General features: G+C 43.8%; 1 protein-coding gene across 3 annotated transcripts in view; it reads right to left on the minus strand.

The window, feature by feature from the left end:
- Window positions 1-17,287, minus strand: part of HSPD1 (heat shock protein family D (Hsp60) member 1) — a 158,883-nt gene that overhangs the window by 21,302 nt on the left and 120,294 nt on the right. For all 3 annotated transcript variants that reach the window (XM_044304966.1, XM_044304967.1, XM_044304965.1), the window contains one exon: window positions 664-838. In XM_044304966.1, coding sequence (XP_044160901.1) covers window positions 664-838 — 175 coding nt within the window. The remainder of the gene's footprint in view (window positions 1-663; window positions 839-17,287) is intronic.

Below are 17,287 nucleotides of genomic sequence, written 5' to 3' on the forward strand. Positions count from 1 at the left end.
ATGGTTTGGGGTGAGCTGGACCGCAGAGTGAAGGCAAAAGGGCCTACGAGTGCTAAGCATCTCTGGGAACTCCTTCAAGACTGTTGGAAGACCATTTCAGGAGACTACCTCTTGAAGCTCATCAAGAGAATGCCAAGAGTGTGCAAAGCAGTAATCAAAGCAAAAGGTGGCTACTTTGAAGAACCTAGAATATGACATTTTCAGTTGTTTCACACTTTTGTTATGTATATAATAATTTCAAATGTGTTCATTCATTGTTTCCTTCAGTGTGAATCTACAATTTTCATAGTCATAAAAATAAATAAAACTCTTTGAATGAGAAGGTGTGTCCAAACTTGTGTGTGTGTGTGTGTGTGTGTGTGTGTGTGTGTACAAACACAATCCAAATAAATGTAATGCAGCACTCCTTAGATAAAAGATGAAAAAATACAAAAATTTATTCGACACATGTTGATACAGGCAACGTTTCAGCTCTCACACAGCCATTATCAAGCAAAGTGACTTGTGGCTCTGTGAGAGACCTGAAACGTTACCTGTATCAACATGTGTTGAATACATTTTGTATTTTTTCACTTTTTATCTAAGGAGTGCTGCATTACATTTATTTGGATTGTATACACAAACTAAATGTTGTGAAAGAAACCATACACAAACTGAAAATACCTATTTTCTGGTCTTCATTTGAAGGTGTTAAAGAATCCAGTGCTGGGATGCAACGTAATAAGGCACAACCACCTCCCAACACAATACCTTCTTCTACAGCAGCTCGGGTTGCGTTTAATGCATCAGTTACTCTGTCTTTTTTTTCATTAACCTCAACATCACTGGTTCCACCAACCTGTGGTACAAAAATGGGTATATAAAGCTAAAGAAAAATGCAAAATATTATGTGGCATTTATTAAGACCCGCATTTAATAGGGCCCTGTGCTGGGGGTGGATCCAAAGTTATGTAAAGGCACCGGCCTCTACATAACCTTGGTAGGTCCACCACTGCTTCTAGAAAGGTAAGACAGCTTCCTAGCTGGCTTACATTTACACAATTTTCTATGCCTAAAACAGGCATAGAAAATGGTAAATGGGACAGGCCTACTGGTCCATGCCGTACGCCCACTTTTTTACACCTGGTGTGAGGGGGTAAAAGTCTCAGTTCCCAGTGCAAAGGATTTTTCTTCGGTAAACTGCGCCAGAAATGCACCTAATTTAGGCAAATTTCTGTTTAATAAATGACCACTATGAATTTAAACAACTATTAAAACTAGAATATGGCTAAAAGTAAAGAATAAATGCTTTCAAACAAGCGGCTCTATGCATAAAATTCAGGGAGCAGGATGAATTGTTTAACCCCTTAAAGGATATCTGTCACACTTAGACCCCAATTTCAATTTTCATATATGTAGTTACTAATAACATGATATTCCAGAATCAGTTACTATTAGACTGACTAACCCCATATTTAATAAGATTAAGCCCTTACAACCAGTTTCAAACTGCAATTTTACCATTCAGTTAAGATGGCCGCCACTGCCCTCAACCTGAGACTAATCCTGCCTGCCCTCACTAGCCAGTAACAATAGTGCCCCCCCCCCTTAAAGGGTTAATCTCCTGCAGCACAAAGGGGTCCTCTTACCACATATTGCTTTCATTTATACACTGAGCAGACGGCAGATGTCCCTTCCCTGGTCTGCGCTGATTCAGCTCTGCTGAGTGAGGGAGCGTCTGCTAAGCACAGAGACAGGGAGAAGTGCACACAGCCCAGGCACTGTTATAAGCTGCTGGGGAGGACCTGGCTTTAATCATTTACTTACAGTCCCTGGCTGTCAATAAACTGACCTTGCACGCTACAGTGCTTCTGCGTCCTCCAACAGACAGAACATGCCTAGCAACCCTATTTTAAGCACAGGTAAAAGTAGGCAGTACAGGGAACAAAACTGTGGAATTAAGGGGTAATTTAATACACAGTGAAAATTTTTAAATAGGGCCACCAAGAAGATATTATTTACCACAATCCAATACTCCAAAAAAATAAAATAAAATTACAGTTATACTGGCCATATTCCACATTAAGGACCAGGCCATTTTTTTGCAAATCTGACCAGAGCCACTTTATGTGGTGATAACTTTAAAACGCTTTGACTTATCCAGGCCCATCTGAGACAGTTTTTTCGTGACATATTGTACTTCATGACACTGGTAAAATGGAGTAAAAAAAAATAAATCATTTTTATTTCTAAAACAATAACTTACAAAAAAAATTGGAAAATTTAGCAAATTTTTAAGTTTCAATTTCTCTACTTCTATAATACCTACTAATACCCGCAAAAATAGTTATTACTTCACATTCCCCATATGTCTACTTCATGTTTGGATCATTTTGGCAATATTTTATTTTTTGGGGATGTTACAAGGCTTAGAGGTTTACAAGCAAATCTTGAAATTTTTCAGAAACCCTTAATGACCAGTTCAGGTCTGAAGTCACTTTGTCCCGCTTACATAATATAAACCACCCAAAAATGACCCCATTTTAGAAACTACACCCCTCAAGGTATTCAAAACTGATTTTACAAACTTTGTTTACCCAGAATTCCCCATAAATTCTTGTGGAACACCTAGAGATACAATTAAAAAATTTCACTTTTGGCAGTTTTTCATTTTTTTTCCAGTAATAAAGCAAGGGTTAACAGCCAAACAAAACTATTTATGGCCCTGATTCTGTAGTTTACAGAAACACCCCACATGTGGTCGTAAAATGCTGTACGGGCACACGTCAGGGCGCAGAAGGAAAGAAATGCCATACGTTTTTTTGGAAGGCAGATTTGGCTGGACTGGTTTTTTGAAACCATGTCCGATTTGAAGCCCCTCGATGCACCCCTAGGAGTAGAAACTCCAAAAAGTGACCCCATTTTAGAAACTACGGGATAGGGTGGCAGTTTGGTTGGTACTAGTTTAGGGTACATATGATTTTTGGTTGCTCTATATTACACTTTTTGTGAGGCAAGGTAATAAGAAATAGCTGTTTTGGCACCGCTTTTTTTTTGTCCTTTACAACATTCATCTGACAGGTTAGATCATGTGGTATTTATTTAAGTTTTACACAATGATATTTTTTTAAACAAAAAAATAATCATGTTTTAGCGTTTCCATAGTCTGACAGTTTTTTTTAGTAGTTTTTGGGCGATTATCTTGAGTAAGATGATTTTTGCGGGATGAGATGACTGTTTGATTGGCACTATTTTGGGGTGCGTATGACTTTTTGATCACTTGCTAATACACTTTGTGATGTAAGGTGACAAAAAAGGCTTTTTACAGTATTCACTTGAGGGGTTAGGTCATGTGATATTTTTATAGAGCATGTTGTTATTACAAACGCGGCGATACCTAATATGCATCCTTTTTTATTTATGTAAGTTTTACACAGCATCATTTTTGAAACAAAAAAAAAAAAGAACAAAAAAAAAAAAAAAACATGTTTTAGTGTCTCCCTAGTCAGAGCCATAGTTTTTTCAGTTTTTGGGCTATTATCTTAGGTCTCAGTTTTTGTGGGATGAGATGACCGTTTGGTTGGCACTATTTAGGGGTGCATATGATTTTTTGATCACTTGCTATTACTTTTTGTGATAGCTTTTTTACACCTTTTTTCTTTTAAATAGTGTTCACTTGAGGGGTTAGGTCATGTGATATTTTTATAGAGCAGGTTAATACGGATGCAGCGATACCAAATATGTATACTTTTAATTTACTTACGTTTTACACAACAGCTTTAAAAAAAAAAAAAAAAAAAAAAAAGAGAAAATGATGTTTTTGTGTCTTTATGTTCTGAGCTGTAGTTTTTTTTTACATTTTTTGTGCGATTGTCTTAGGTAGGGGCTAATTTATTGCAGGATGAGGTGACTGTTAGAGTGGTACTATTTTGGTGGGCATACGCCTTTTTGATCGCTTACTGTTGTACTTTTTGTGGTGTAAGGTGACCAAAAAATGGTTTATTTAGCACAGTTTATTTTTTATGTTTTTACGGTGTTCATCTGAGGGGTTAGGTCATGTGATATGTTTATAGAGCCAGTCGATGCGAACGCGGCGATGACTAATATGTATGACTTTTTTAGTTTTTTACTTGAAACTAAATATTTTTGGGGGGGGAAACTTAATTTTTTAGCTTTTTTTCACTTTATTTTTTTGTCCCACTTTGGGACTTCAACTTTTGGGGTCTGATCCCCTTTACAATGCATTCCAATACTTCTGTATTGGAATGCATTGGCTGTACGAGTAATACAGTGTGTATTACTCATACAGCATCCGGCCTATGAGATCCAGGGGGCTGGATCTCACAGGCTCGTCACCGAAAGGCATCGCGCTGCCTTCCATGGTGGGAGGTGCACGGGGACCCGATGGCACCTCCCACCATAACCTCCAGTAAAAGCCGCAAGCCACAGGCACCTTGTTCTGATCACCGCCCGCCGGTGATCGGAACTACACAGGACGTACAGGTAACCCATCTCCAGACCGCCTAACGCAGGATTGCGTTCCAGAGGCGGTCGATTTATTTCCCCTCGACGCGCCGGCGTGTCATCTTGCAATATTACGTGCACAGCCGACCCGCGCATGCGCATTGCGGGCCGGCAACAGTTAATAGTATTTTGTCACCAGCCTGCCAGCCAATGATAATCGCTGGTAGGCTGGTGATTTTTCCCAAAAAATAAATAAAAAAATAAATAAAAAAATCGAATCACAAGCCAGTTAACACATTATATTTAAAAATATATGTGTTAAATGGCTTCTGTGCTCCTCAGCAGCGGAGCACACATCACTGTGAGTACACACCAAACACTACACTTGGCCCCAGATCACCCCACATCACCCCCAATTAACCCATTGTCAATCACTAGTGAAAGGAAAAAAAGTGATCAGTGTAAATGCTCACTTTTTTTTCACTAGTATTGACGGTTAGGTTTTAGGATAGTTTAGGCCCCTTTGGTAGGTAGTTAGCGCCGAGCCCACCGCACCGCAGTCACTAATTAGCGCATCGCAAATCAGCATTGGTACTTTTATAGTATCTGTAAGTGATCAGAACTGATCACAGTCAGATCTATAATAGTATTAGTGTCACCTTAGCTCGCCCTCCACCGCGTGCGTTCACCTACGCCCAGCGACTATTTTTTTTTTATCACTGCACAATCACTTTTCAAGCGCTGTGGCGATTAAAAAAAAAAAAAAAAGTTTTGATATTTTTATCAATCGCAGCGGCTTCCGGTACTTCGCTAGCCTCCCATTTGTAAGACAGGCTTGCTTTTTTTCTTGGGTAGTCTAAGGGAATACCCCCTAAATTTAGTTGACCAAATGGCAAGGGGTATTCTTCTGAAGAGGCTTACAGGCTTCTGACCCAGTCGGATGAGGAATGGGAACCCTCATCTGACGAATCCAGCGGGTCAGAATACAAACCTGTAGAAAGCAGTGGCAGTCTGACCCAAAGTTCGGACGAGAAGGTTGAGGTCCCTGATACCACCAGGCGTACCCGGTCCAGTGTTGCTAGACCACAGGTTGCGCAGGATCGGCTTCAAGGGCAGCAGAGTGGGGCTGGCGCTGTCGGATTACGTGGCGAGGCATACACCAACAGCGCAGCCCATCCTGGACCTAGTACCAGCACTGCCGTAAAACATGGTGAAGTGGCGAGCAAAAGAAGGGCAGTTGAAGCTGCTACGGTGGCACGTGCATTAGTTCCCCCGTCGCAGCTACCGCACAAACAGGCCCGTAGAGCCCCTGAGGTGCTGGCAAACCCTGACTGGCAGCCCCCAACTTCAGCCGCACGAGTAGTTCCCCCTTTCACCACCCAGTCTGGAGTTCGGGTTGAGACAGCTCAGATCGGATCGACACTGGGGTTTTTTGAGCATTTCTTGACTGCGGAGCTCTTGGACTTAGTCGTGGCAGAAACAAATTGGTATGCCACTCAATTTATAGCCGCCAACCCGGGGAGCTTTTTTGCCCAGTCTTTCCGGTGGAAACCCGTCCAAGTTTCCGAATTTAAAACTTTTCTAGGCCTTCTCAACATGGGTCTGACAAAAAAGCATGAATTGCGGTCATATTGGTGCACAAACCCAATTCATCACATGCCCATGTTCTCTGCTGCCATGTCCAGGACACGATTTGAAGCCATCCTGTGTTTCCCGCACTTTAGTGACAACAGCACCTCTCGTCCCAGAGGCCACCCAGCTTCACAAAATTCGGCCCCTCATAGACCACCTTAACACCAAATTTTCAGATTTGTATACCCCTGGGCAAAACATCTGCGTAGACGATTCCCTTATACATTTTACCGGGGCGCCTTTGCTTCAAACAATACATCCCAAGCAAGCGCGCCCGGTATGGGGTCAAATTGTATAAGCTCTGTGAAAGGGCCACAGGCTATACCCACAAATTTTGAGTCTATGAGGGTAAAGATCAGACACTGGAGCCGGTCGGTTGCCCTGACTACCTGGTGAGCAGTGGGAAGACAGTCTGGGACTTGGTGCAGTGCTCCAGCATGCTACCCAGGTGTGGCATGGAACAGTAGGGCCCATCCTTTGCGGCTCTTCAGTGTAGGGGGCCCCAGTGAACACTGAACAGACGCGTCCACTCTGGGGTTCACCTGAACCCCTACTTCTTTGGTGTAAGAGCGGCTCAGTCAGCCCCAACTCCGGCCCCAACTGGCTGAGCAAGGCCTACAGCTGAGCCCATAACTGCTAGTTATCCAAGCAGTTAAAGGGAAGGGCAGACTTCATGGGCCCCCTTGTAGGGAGGCTTCCAGTAGGGCCCCTTGGGAATGTAGTAGTGGGGGGGCTGTAGCAAGTAAGTGGGCCCATAATTTGGGAAGGGCTGATAGGGAGGATGCATGATCAGAGTCCTGCAAGGAGCAGGTGGGCTGCGCGGCTGCCCCTTATATCAGCCTAATGTTACTTTAACGACCAGCAGCCCTGCAGCCTTTACACCTTCACTGCCAGCCACACCTGAGCCTCCCCAGCGTGGTGGCATCTCAGCATCGTAGGCTGTACAAATGGCAGAGTGCTCCCTTATGTGCGCCAACTGATGGAACTGGTCACAATTGCACTTATCAGGCTCACACCAGAAAAGGTCCACCTCCCACTTCAGCATAAAATAGTAGATGCGCAGAGAAAAATGGTATTACTTACCGGTAATTTTATTTTACGGAGCCCATGACAGCACCACCAGAGAGAGGAGGATCCGCCCCCCGAGACAGGAAACCTGCAGAATAAAAAGGGCGGACACTCTCCTCCCCTTCAGTGAGTTTTTCAAGTACCGGAGGAAGGCCGCCAATATATATTAGACATGTAATGAACCTTTTTTTTTTTTTTTTTTCCTTCATATCACTTTTTTTTTTTTTTTTTTATATATATCACCCGTGCAAAAAAAGGACACATAGGGAGGGAAAGCCGTGGTGCTGTCATGGGCTCCGTAAAATAAAATTACCGGTAAGTAATACCATTTTTTCCTATCGCCCATGACAGCACCACCAGAGACATACCAGAGGAGCTCTAAGGGTGGGAACCGAAAGGTTCAAGTCCAACCTATAGTGTTTAAAGAAGGTAGAGGGTGAAGACCAAGTGGCAGCCTTGCAAATTCTCTCAATTGGAACCGCAGACCTCTCTGCCCAAGATGCCGCCACTGCTCTGGTTGAGTGAGCCCTTAAGCCAACAGGAGGGGACAGACCAGAGGAAAGATAGGATAAGGAAATAGCAGCAACAATCCATCGGGCGATGGAATTTTTAGAGGCTGCCGAACCCTTATTCACTCCCTGATATTGCAGAAACAGTGAAGACTTCCGCCAGGTAGATGTGGCCGCTAGATATGCTAAGAGAGCTCTTCTGACATCAAGACAATGGAGAGACTCTTCCTCCCTAGTAGAAGGATTCTGGAAAAGGGTAGGAAGAACGATCTCCTGAGAGCGGTGAAATCTAGAGACGACTTTCGGGAGAAAAGCCGGGTCAGGGCGAATGATAACTTTGTCATCTAGAAACAGAGTATACAGAGGATTTATGGAGATGGCTGGAATTTCACTAATCCTGCGGGCGGAAGTTAAGGCTATTAACAGGGCCAATTTTAAGGTCAGAAATTTGATAGAGGAGGACTCAATAGGCTCAAAGGGGGGTACTGCCAAGGCTTTTAGTACTACCTCTAAACTCCACGGAGGAGGCTTAGGTACTGACACAAGGGAGGCTCTGTCCACAGCCCTAAAAAACCTGGAAACCCACGGATTCCCAGCTAGGTTTAGATTGAACAAGGCAGACAGGGCAGAGACCTGAACTCTTAGAGTACTGGCTGCTAGGCCCAGCTCTAACCCCTTCTGGAGGAACTCCAGGATAGTCTGTACCAGGGCTACCGCCGGGAGATTCCCTAACTGGATCTGAGCGAAGCCAAGAAACTTATGCCAAATCCTGCTATAAATTCCAACCGTGACCTCTTTTTTACTTTTTAACAGGGTAGAGACTAGGGCGTCGGAAAACCCTTCCTTTCTCAGCAACCACCTCTCAAATTCCAGGCCGTTAAGTGTAGGTTCTCTACGGTCGGATGTAACACCGGCCCCTGGCTTAGAAGCCCCTTGACTGAAGGGAGAACCCAAGGATCGGACACTGACATGGTTCTGAGTCCCGTGAACCAGGCTCTCCTGGGCCAAAAGGGGGCTATCAGGATAACTCTGGCCTTTTCTTCCCGAATCTTCCTCAGAACCCAGGGAATCAGGGGAAAGGAGGCGTAAGCTAGCTGAAAATTCCACTTCTGGGACAGAGCATCCATCCCACAAGGGGACCCCGACCGGTCTAGAGAAAATAATTTGGGAACTTTTTTGTTCGAATGGGTAGCAAACAAGTCGATTTCCAGAAGACCCCAAAGATGTACAATCTTCTGGAAGACTACCGGGTCCAAAGACCACTCCCCCTGAGACAGGGTATGACGGCTCAGGAAATCTGCTTGTTTGTTCTCCACTCCCCTTATGTGAACGGCTGAGATCGAGGGACATGTTCTCTCTGCTAACTGCAGAATAGAGAAGGCTTTCATGAGGGTTTTGCATCTTGTTCCTCCCTGCCTGTTTAAATAGGACACTACTGTCCTGTTGTCTGACAAAACTCTCAAATTCCTTCCTTTTATCTCTGGAAGTGAACTCTTCATAGCTAAGCCCACTGCCATCAGTTCCTTTAGATTTGAGGAATGCATTTTCTGAAGGGAATTCCATCGGCCCTGATAGTAAGAACCTTGAATGTGAGCTCCCCACCCCCAAGAGCTTGCATCCGTAGTTAGACAGACCAAATTCTCGATCTTCCAGGGGGACCCCTGTGTTAGATTTCTTTCTACTAGCCACCAGGCTAGTTCCTTGATAGTCTGGGAGGAGACATTAGACTGGCATCCAGTGACCTGTTCTTCCCCCAACTGGCCAGAATCTCCTATTGTAAGGTCCTGGAATGAAGCTGTGCCCACCTCACTGCAGGGATACAAGACGTGAGGGAGCCCAGGACTGACATGGCTTTCCTTATGGTAGTCACTGGCCTGCGGGATAGACTCGCAACCTTGTTCTGAACTGTCTGTATTTTTTCCACGGGTAAAAAACATCTCTGGAGAGAGGAGTCCAAAATTAGGCCCAGGAACACCTGCTTTCTTAGCGGATGGGGTCTTGACTTTTCCTCGTTTATCACCCAGCCCAGTTTGCCTAGGATGGAACGGACCTCTAGAACTGCAAGATTGCAAGCTTCTTCTGACTTAAAAAGTCGTCTAAGTAAGGGATGAAAAGGATGTCTCTTTCCCTTATGTGGGCCGCCATCTCTGCTACCAATTTTGTAAAGACTCTCGGAGCCATGGAAAGCCCGAAGGGGAGCGCCTGGTACTGAAAATGTTCCAGATGACCATCCAGAAACACTGCTACTCTTAGGAACTTTTGATGTTCTACAGCAATGGGAACGTGGTAATACGCGTCCTTCAAGTCGAGAACCGCCATAAAACACTGAGGGTATTGCTGATTGCTGATTTTATCGTCTCCATCCTGAATTTCTTCGGCTGAAGAAAAAGATTTAGTCTCTTTAGATTTATGATGGTTCTCCAGGAACAGTCTGGTTTCTTGACCAGAAAAAGCGGGGAATAGAATCCTTTCCCCCTTTCCTCTTCTGATACCGGGATTAAAACGGACTTTCCTACTAGTTTCACCACCTCCTTTTCCATGATGGATCTGCCCTGCACGGAACCTGGAACTATGGTGAGTAGGAATCTGGCAGGAGGAGACTGAAGGAATTCTAGGTTTAGGCCTCTGGAAATGGTATCGAGAACCCAAGGGCTCGAGGAAATTCTCCTCCACTCCAAAGTGAAAGCCTTCAGTCTGCCCCCTACCGGAATGCTGGCGTCATTGCTGATCAGGCTTCTTTTTGTCTGAGGAGGACTGACTAAAGAAAAAGTTTCTGCTCCTTCTCTGACCCCTAAACCGGTCTTCCCTAGGTCTTCTATCCTGTTCCTGGTTACCTTTAAAGGGACGAAAGGAACGGCTAAACCTGTTTTTACTGGGGAAGGAGCTCTGAAAACCGGGAAACTTTCTCTTCCTATCAGCCGCCTTATCCAGGAGGTCGTCCAAACTAGGACCAAAGATACTCCCCCTCACATGGAACTCCGCAAAGTTTTGTCTTGGAGGCCGTATCGCCACTCCAATTCTTTATCCATAGAGCTCTCCGAGCGGAGTTGGATAAGGCTGCTGACTTGGCGGCAAGTCTGACAGTCAGCAGAAGCGTCCGCTAAAAAAATCGGCTGCTTTTTTAATAGTAGGGAGGGAGGCCAGTATCTCCTCACGGGGAGTTCTGTTTTTTAGCTGAACTTCTAATTCGGAAAGCCAAACTATTAAAGAACGGGCCGTACAGGTGGAGGCTATACTGGGCCTAAATGATGAGGTAGATGCCTCCCAAGCCCCTTTAAGAAAGGCATCTGCTTTTTTATCCAGAGGGTCTTTTAATATACCCATATCCTCAAAGGGCAAGGCCGTCTTCCTAGAGACCCTGGAGATGGCTACGTCAATGCGAGGAGCCCTATCCCAGGAGGCAGAGTCCTCTTCTTTGAAGGGGTATTTGCGTTTGAGGTTTTTGGAGATAAATACCCTTTTATTTGGTTTCTTCCACTCACCTTTAATCAATGCGGCTACATTTTTGTGTACCGGAAAAGTACCATGTTGTCTGGCCTCTAGACCCTCAAACATAATGTCCTGAAAGGAACGGGGCTCTCGGGTCTCTTCTATGCCCATCGTAGAACGAACCGCTTTTAACAGTTTTTCCGTATCTTCTACAGGAAAACATGGTCTCCGCCCCTGACCACCTTCCTCATCTGGAAAGGACTGTTCTGAGATGTCTGAAAATTCAATCATTGAAGAAGGCAACTCTTCCTCTCCCTCTGAAACACTGGGATTACGCCGGGTCTCTACGGACCGGCCTCTGATCCTTCTTGGCAGTTAACGAGGAGATAACCTCTGACCGAACTAACGCCTGCAGACATTTAGGGGATTCCTCCGCAACTGTTCTGTCTATACATGCTTGGCATAACTTTTTATCCCACTCAGAGGGCAAACCCACTTTGCACAGAGCACATTCTCTGTTTTTCTTTTTGGTCACCACTTTTTTAGGCTTAACCTGAAAACAAACAGCAGCAGCCATTAGCAAGTGGTGAGGTGATCAGTCATCTCACCACTTGCTAATGTTAAGTATGTAAAGGGTTAATAGGAGCCCCGCGCTGCTCAAGACACTAAAAAGCCAGTGAACCAAATCTCTTTCAAAAGTCCATGCTTAGTAGGAGGGGAGGTTATCTCCTACTAAGCACCATTGAAAGATCACTGGCTTTTTGGTGTCTTGAACAGCAACTCCTATTAACCCTTTTATTCCCTTATTAAGAATGTTTGTGAGCCCAGGCATGGAGCTCACACGGAGCACCAGCAGCGCGGCCCCCTGAGTGTTATCAGGGTTGTAAAGACTATAAGGATTAGCCTTTATCAGCAGCAGCGCAGTGGTGACTGACAGTCTGTTTGTGGATTGATAAGTATTCTCTTCTCAAGCTAACCTCTGTTCTATGGAGCAGTCGGCATGGAGCGGCTCCCTGTCTTCATGACTCTGAAGATCAAGCTGCTGCTGTGTTCAGCGCGGGAGAATGGGGGGGGGGGGGGGGAGCAGCCAATGGCAGTGTAGCCCGGGGGATACTATCACCAATCAGCAGCCTCCTCTCTAATAACAGCTCTATACTGTGCGGAGCTCTGTTATTGGATTGCCGTCTGCCTGCTGTATGAAATCCCGTACTTCTTAAAGCGGCATAGCAGCGGAGGGTCTAGGCGCAAATGGCGACAAGACAAAGTCTTGTTGCCATTTGGCAATTCTAAGTCGCGTTGGCGACCATTTTGGTCGCCATCTGGAGCTCTGTGGTGTCACCCTTATTTGGCAAGGGGTACCATCTTTATGTGGACAGTTTTTACACAAGTGTGCCCCTCTTCAGGCATTTGTTTTTAGAACTGATTGGCTGCTGTGACACCGCGCAATCTAGTCGCCGGGGCTTCCCCCAACGGCTTGTTATCACCTGTCTTGCAAGGGGGGGGAGAGGGCTGCCTTGTGTAACGAAGAACTGCTCATGGTGAAATGGAGACAAGCGTTACATTTACAGGCTCTCCTCCATTCACGCAGACACGACAATCCAAATAGAACGAGAAACCAGTGTCATTGAAAAGCCCCTCTCGGTCCAAGACTATAATTTGATTATGGGAGGGGTGGACTTCAATGACCAGATGTTTGCTCCTTAGTGTCCTGCCGCACCAGACGCTGGTATAAGAAGGTGTCTGAATATTTAATTCAATTGGCTGTATATAATAGTTTTGTTCTCTACAGTAAGGTTGGGAGAACAGGATCCTTCCTCAAATTTCAGGAAGAGATAGAGAACTGTGGCCCCATCCACCAGTGTAGTGAGCAGTTTACACTAGCGACATTTTCCCAATCCGGCAATGATTTATTTATTCACATGAATGGAGAAATTGGGTTTGCCAGGGCATACGAGCTGAGTGGGTTTGAATGTTGGGTGGAGCTTTTATGTCCTGGCAGAGATGTTTTCATCCACATTGATCGATGCGAATAAAGAAATCTGTGCCGTTCATTTTTTCTTTCAGCCCAGAGGCTGAACGGAAAATAATAAAAAAAATCTCATTACCCGTATGCTCAATATAAGGAGAATAGCAGAAACTCCTAATGCTGGCCATATATGTAATGATTATGGAGACCCTCAAATGCCAGGGCAGTACAAACAGCCGACAAATGACCCCATTTTGGAAAGAAAACACCCCAAGGTATTCGCTGAGGGGCATATTGAGTCCATGAAAGATTGAACTTTTTGTCCCAAGTTAGCGGAAAGGGAGACTTAGAAACGACAAGAAAAAAAAAAAAAAAAAAAATCAAGTTCAGCTAACTTGTACAAAAAAATAAAATAAATATAATATAATTTAATATAATATGAACTCGCCATGCCCATCATGGAATACCTTGGGGTGTCTTCTTTCCAAAATGGGGTCACATGTGGGGTATTTATACTGCCCTGGCATTTTAGGGGCCCTAAAGCGAGAAGAAGTCTGGAAGCCAAATGTAAAGTGCCCTCCTAAAAGGAATTTGGGACCCTTTGCCCACCTAGGCTGCAAAAAAGTGTCACACATGTGGTATTGCCGTACTCGGGAGAAGTTGGGCAATGTGTCTTTTTACATATACCCATGCTGGGTGACAGAAATTTGGATTTCAAACTACTTCTCACGCATTAGGGACCCGGAAATGCCAGGGGAGTATAACTACCCCACAAGTGACCCCATTTTGGAAAGAAGACATCCCAAGGTATTTCGTGATGGGCATAGTGAGTTCATGGAAGTTTTTATTTTTTGTCACAAGTTAGTGGAATATGAGACTTTGTAAGAAAAAACAAACCAAAAAAAAACACAAGACAATTTTCTGCTAACTTGTGACAAAAAATAAAAACTTCTATGAACTCGCTATGCCAATCAGTGAATACCTTAGGGTGTCTACATTCCGAAATGGGGTCATTTGTGGAGTGTTTCTACTGTCTGGCCATTGTAGAACCTCAGGAAACATGACCGGTGTTCAGAAAGTCAGTTGCTTCAAAATGTGGAAATTCACATTTTTGTACCATCGTTTGTAAACGCTATAACTTTTGCGCAAACCAATAAATATACACTTACTGCATTTTTTTTTTATCAAAGACCTGTAGAATAAAGTTAGAGAAAAATGTATATAGAAATGTAGTTTTATTTTTTTTTAAATTACTGAAAGTGAAAAATGTAATTTGTTTGCAAAAATTCTGGTAAATTTTGAATAACAAAAAAGTAAAAAATGTAAGATTACACTTACCGGTAATCACTTTTCCATAAGCCCATGACAGCACCCTTGAGAGACCGCCTCCATCCAGGACAGGAACTTTCGTGGAGAGCTCATAAGGAGGAGCATGGCCCCAAGACCACCAGTTAATCGCAAGAACTTGTCCTAGACCACACTTTTATTTTTGTATAATATTTTCACATATATATATATATATATATATATATATATATATATATATATATATATATATATATATATATATATATATATATATATATATATATAGCAAAAGGATGAGGCAGCACTCCAACTTCAGGTGAAAAACCGTGGATCCTTTATTCCCTTGTGCAACGTTTCAATCGCTCATTGCGATCTTTATCAAGCATGCTTGATAAAGATCGCAATGAGCGATTGAAACGTTGCACAAGGGAATAAAGGATCCACGTTTTTTTACCTGAAGTTGGAGTGCTGCCTCATCCTTTTTCTATCTATACTTATCTATAGCCGTTTGAGCCTGCGGCTTTGAGGATATCTTTGCACCCACATCATTTTTTGGTCTTGTGCTGCTGGTTGTGTTTTTTTTTTACATAATATATATATATATATATATATATATATATATATATATATATATATATATATATATATATATATATATATATATATATATATATATATAGATATATATATATAGATATATATATATAGATATATATATATAGATATAGATATACACACACACACACATACATACACATATATACACACACACACACACATATATATATATATAAAAAAAAATAATCAACCGACAGCACCACAACTGAAACAAAAACGGGTGCAAGGTCCGAGCACGGCAACTGGAGCTTACCCACTGATAAACAAATGGAAAAATCGGACAGCACTCCAGACGGTTTATTCGGTAAAGCAAGTCAAATTTCTTAGGGTGGGACTACCGCCTGGAGGACTTTCCTACCGAAGGCTAGTTGTTATCTATTGCCTAGGTCTAATCTGTAGTGACGAAAGAAGGTGCCAGGCGACTGCCATGTGGCTGCTCTACAAATCTGTTCTAAGGTAGCGTCGGCCCTTTCTGCCCAAGTGGTGGAGACTGATCTTGTGGAATGAGCACCAAAACCCCCCCGGGGGAGCCTTTCCAGCTGAAGAATAGGCCAAATTAATGGCTCTCACGATCCATCTGGAAAGGGTTTTAGCAGAGGCTGGGAGACCCTTATTTTTTCCACTAAATTGAATGAAAAGTTTTGAGGTTTTCCTCCACTGACTAGTAACCTCTAGATAATGAGATAGGCATCTTTTTACATCTAAACAGTGCAGTTTTTCCCCTTTCATTTCTCGGATTTTGACACAGGGAAGGAAGGATAATGTCCTGTGTTCTATGAAACATAGAAACTACTTTCGGTAAGAAGGAAGGGTCTGGTTTAATGAGTACCCTATCATCTAGGATGTTAGTGTAAGGTGGCGAAGTAGAAAAGGCCGAAATCTCACCAACCCTCCTTGCTGAGGTAATTGCCACAAGAAACGCTGTTTTGAAGGACAAGATTTTTATGGGTAAATGTTTAAGTGGCTCAAAGGGAGGCTCTGTGAGCCTAGTGAGGACCAAGTTGAGGTCCCAGGGGGGAACTGAAGGTCCAGATATAGGCCTAACCTGCTGATGGCTTTAAAGAATCTTCGGACCCACGGGTGGCTAGCGATGGGAGAATCAAAGAATGCACTCAAAGCGGATACCTGTACTTTAAGAGTACTTGGCCTCAAATTTTTTTCATGACCGGCTTGCAGAAAATCTAAAACCTTACACATAGGTGGGGGATTTAAAGGATTTACCGGATCTTTGGCAAACTTCTGGAAGGTGTTCCAAATTCTGAGATAAATAGAGGAGGTGACATCCTTTCTGCAGGATAGCAAAGTGGAAACTACATTCTTGGAGTCCTCTACTTTCTAGGATTTCCCCCTCAAGAGCCATGCTGTTAAGTGTAACTGCTTCACACTCTGATGATTGACTGGTCCTTGGGATAGAAGGTCTTGCCTCTCCGGGAGAATCCAAGGGTCCGTCAAGGATAGCTTCCTCAACCAGATGAACCAGGTTCTTCTGGGCCAGAAAGGAGCAACTAAGATCGTTCTTTGTCTCAACTTCTGTAAGACTCTTGGAAGAAGTCTTAACGGAGGAAAGGCGTAGAGGAGCTGGTTCGGCCAGTGAAGGGAGAAGGCATCTAACCTGTTGGTGAATCTCTCGCGCTGAGGGAAAAGAAGACACTTTCTGTTTTCTCTGGTAGCAAATAAGTCCAGATGAGGACGACCCCAAAGTTGAATTATTTGATCGAACACCATTTGATTCAGACACCATTCCCCCTGGTCTAGTGTATTTCTGCTTAAGAAATCTGCCACCATGTTTTCTGTACCTTTTAGATGTACTGCCATAAGGGACGGAACAGAAGGAATTATAAGGGAAAAGATATCCGTTGTTAACTGCATAAGATTTTCTGATCTGGTTCCTCCTTGCTTGTTCAAATAGGAGACAACTGCGGCGTTGTCCGAAAAAACTTTTATAGACTTTCCCTGCAGTAAAGGAAAAAACTCTTTTAAAGGCGAGAAAAACCGCTCTCAGTTCCCTCATGTTTTGGGAGTCTAGACTCTGCTCTCTTTCCCAAACACCTTGTCTTAAGTACCCTTGGCAACAGGCCCCCCAACCGGAAGGACTTGCGTCGGTGGTAAGGGTAACAAAATTTTGTTGGATACAAGGGAGCCCCTGGGACAGGTTTGCAGGATTCAGCCACCAGTGAAGGGACTGGATCACTTGGGGGGTGAGTGTGAGAGGTGTATCTAATGGGCGGAGGGTACCCTGCCATTCCTTCAGAATTTGCCACTGTAGGGGTCTGGAGTGAAGATGGCTCCAACTGACCGCTGATATAGTGGAAGT

The sequence above is a fragment of the Bufo gargarizans genome, chromosome 8, assembly GCF_014858855.1.
Source record: "Bufo gargarizans isolate SCDJY-AF-19 chromosome 8, ASM1485885v1, whole genome shotgun sequence".
In the NCBI taxonomy this organism is placed as follows: Eukaryota; Metazoa; Chordata; class Amphibia; order Anura; family Bufonidae; genus Bufo; species Bufo gargarizans.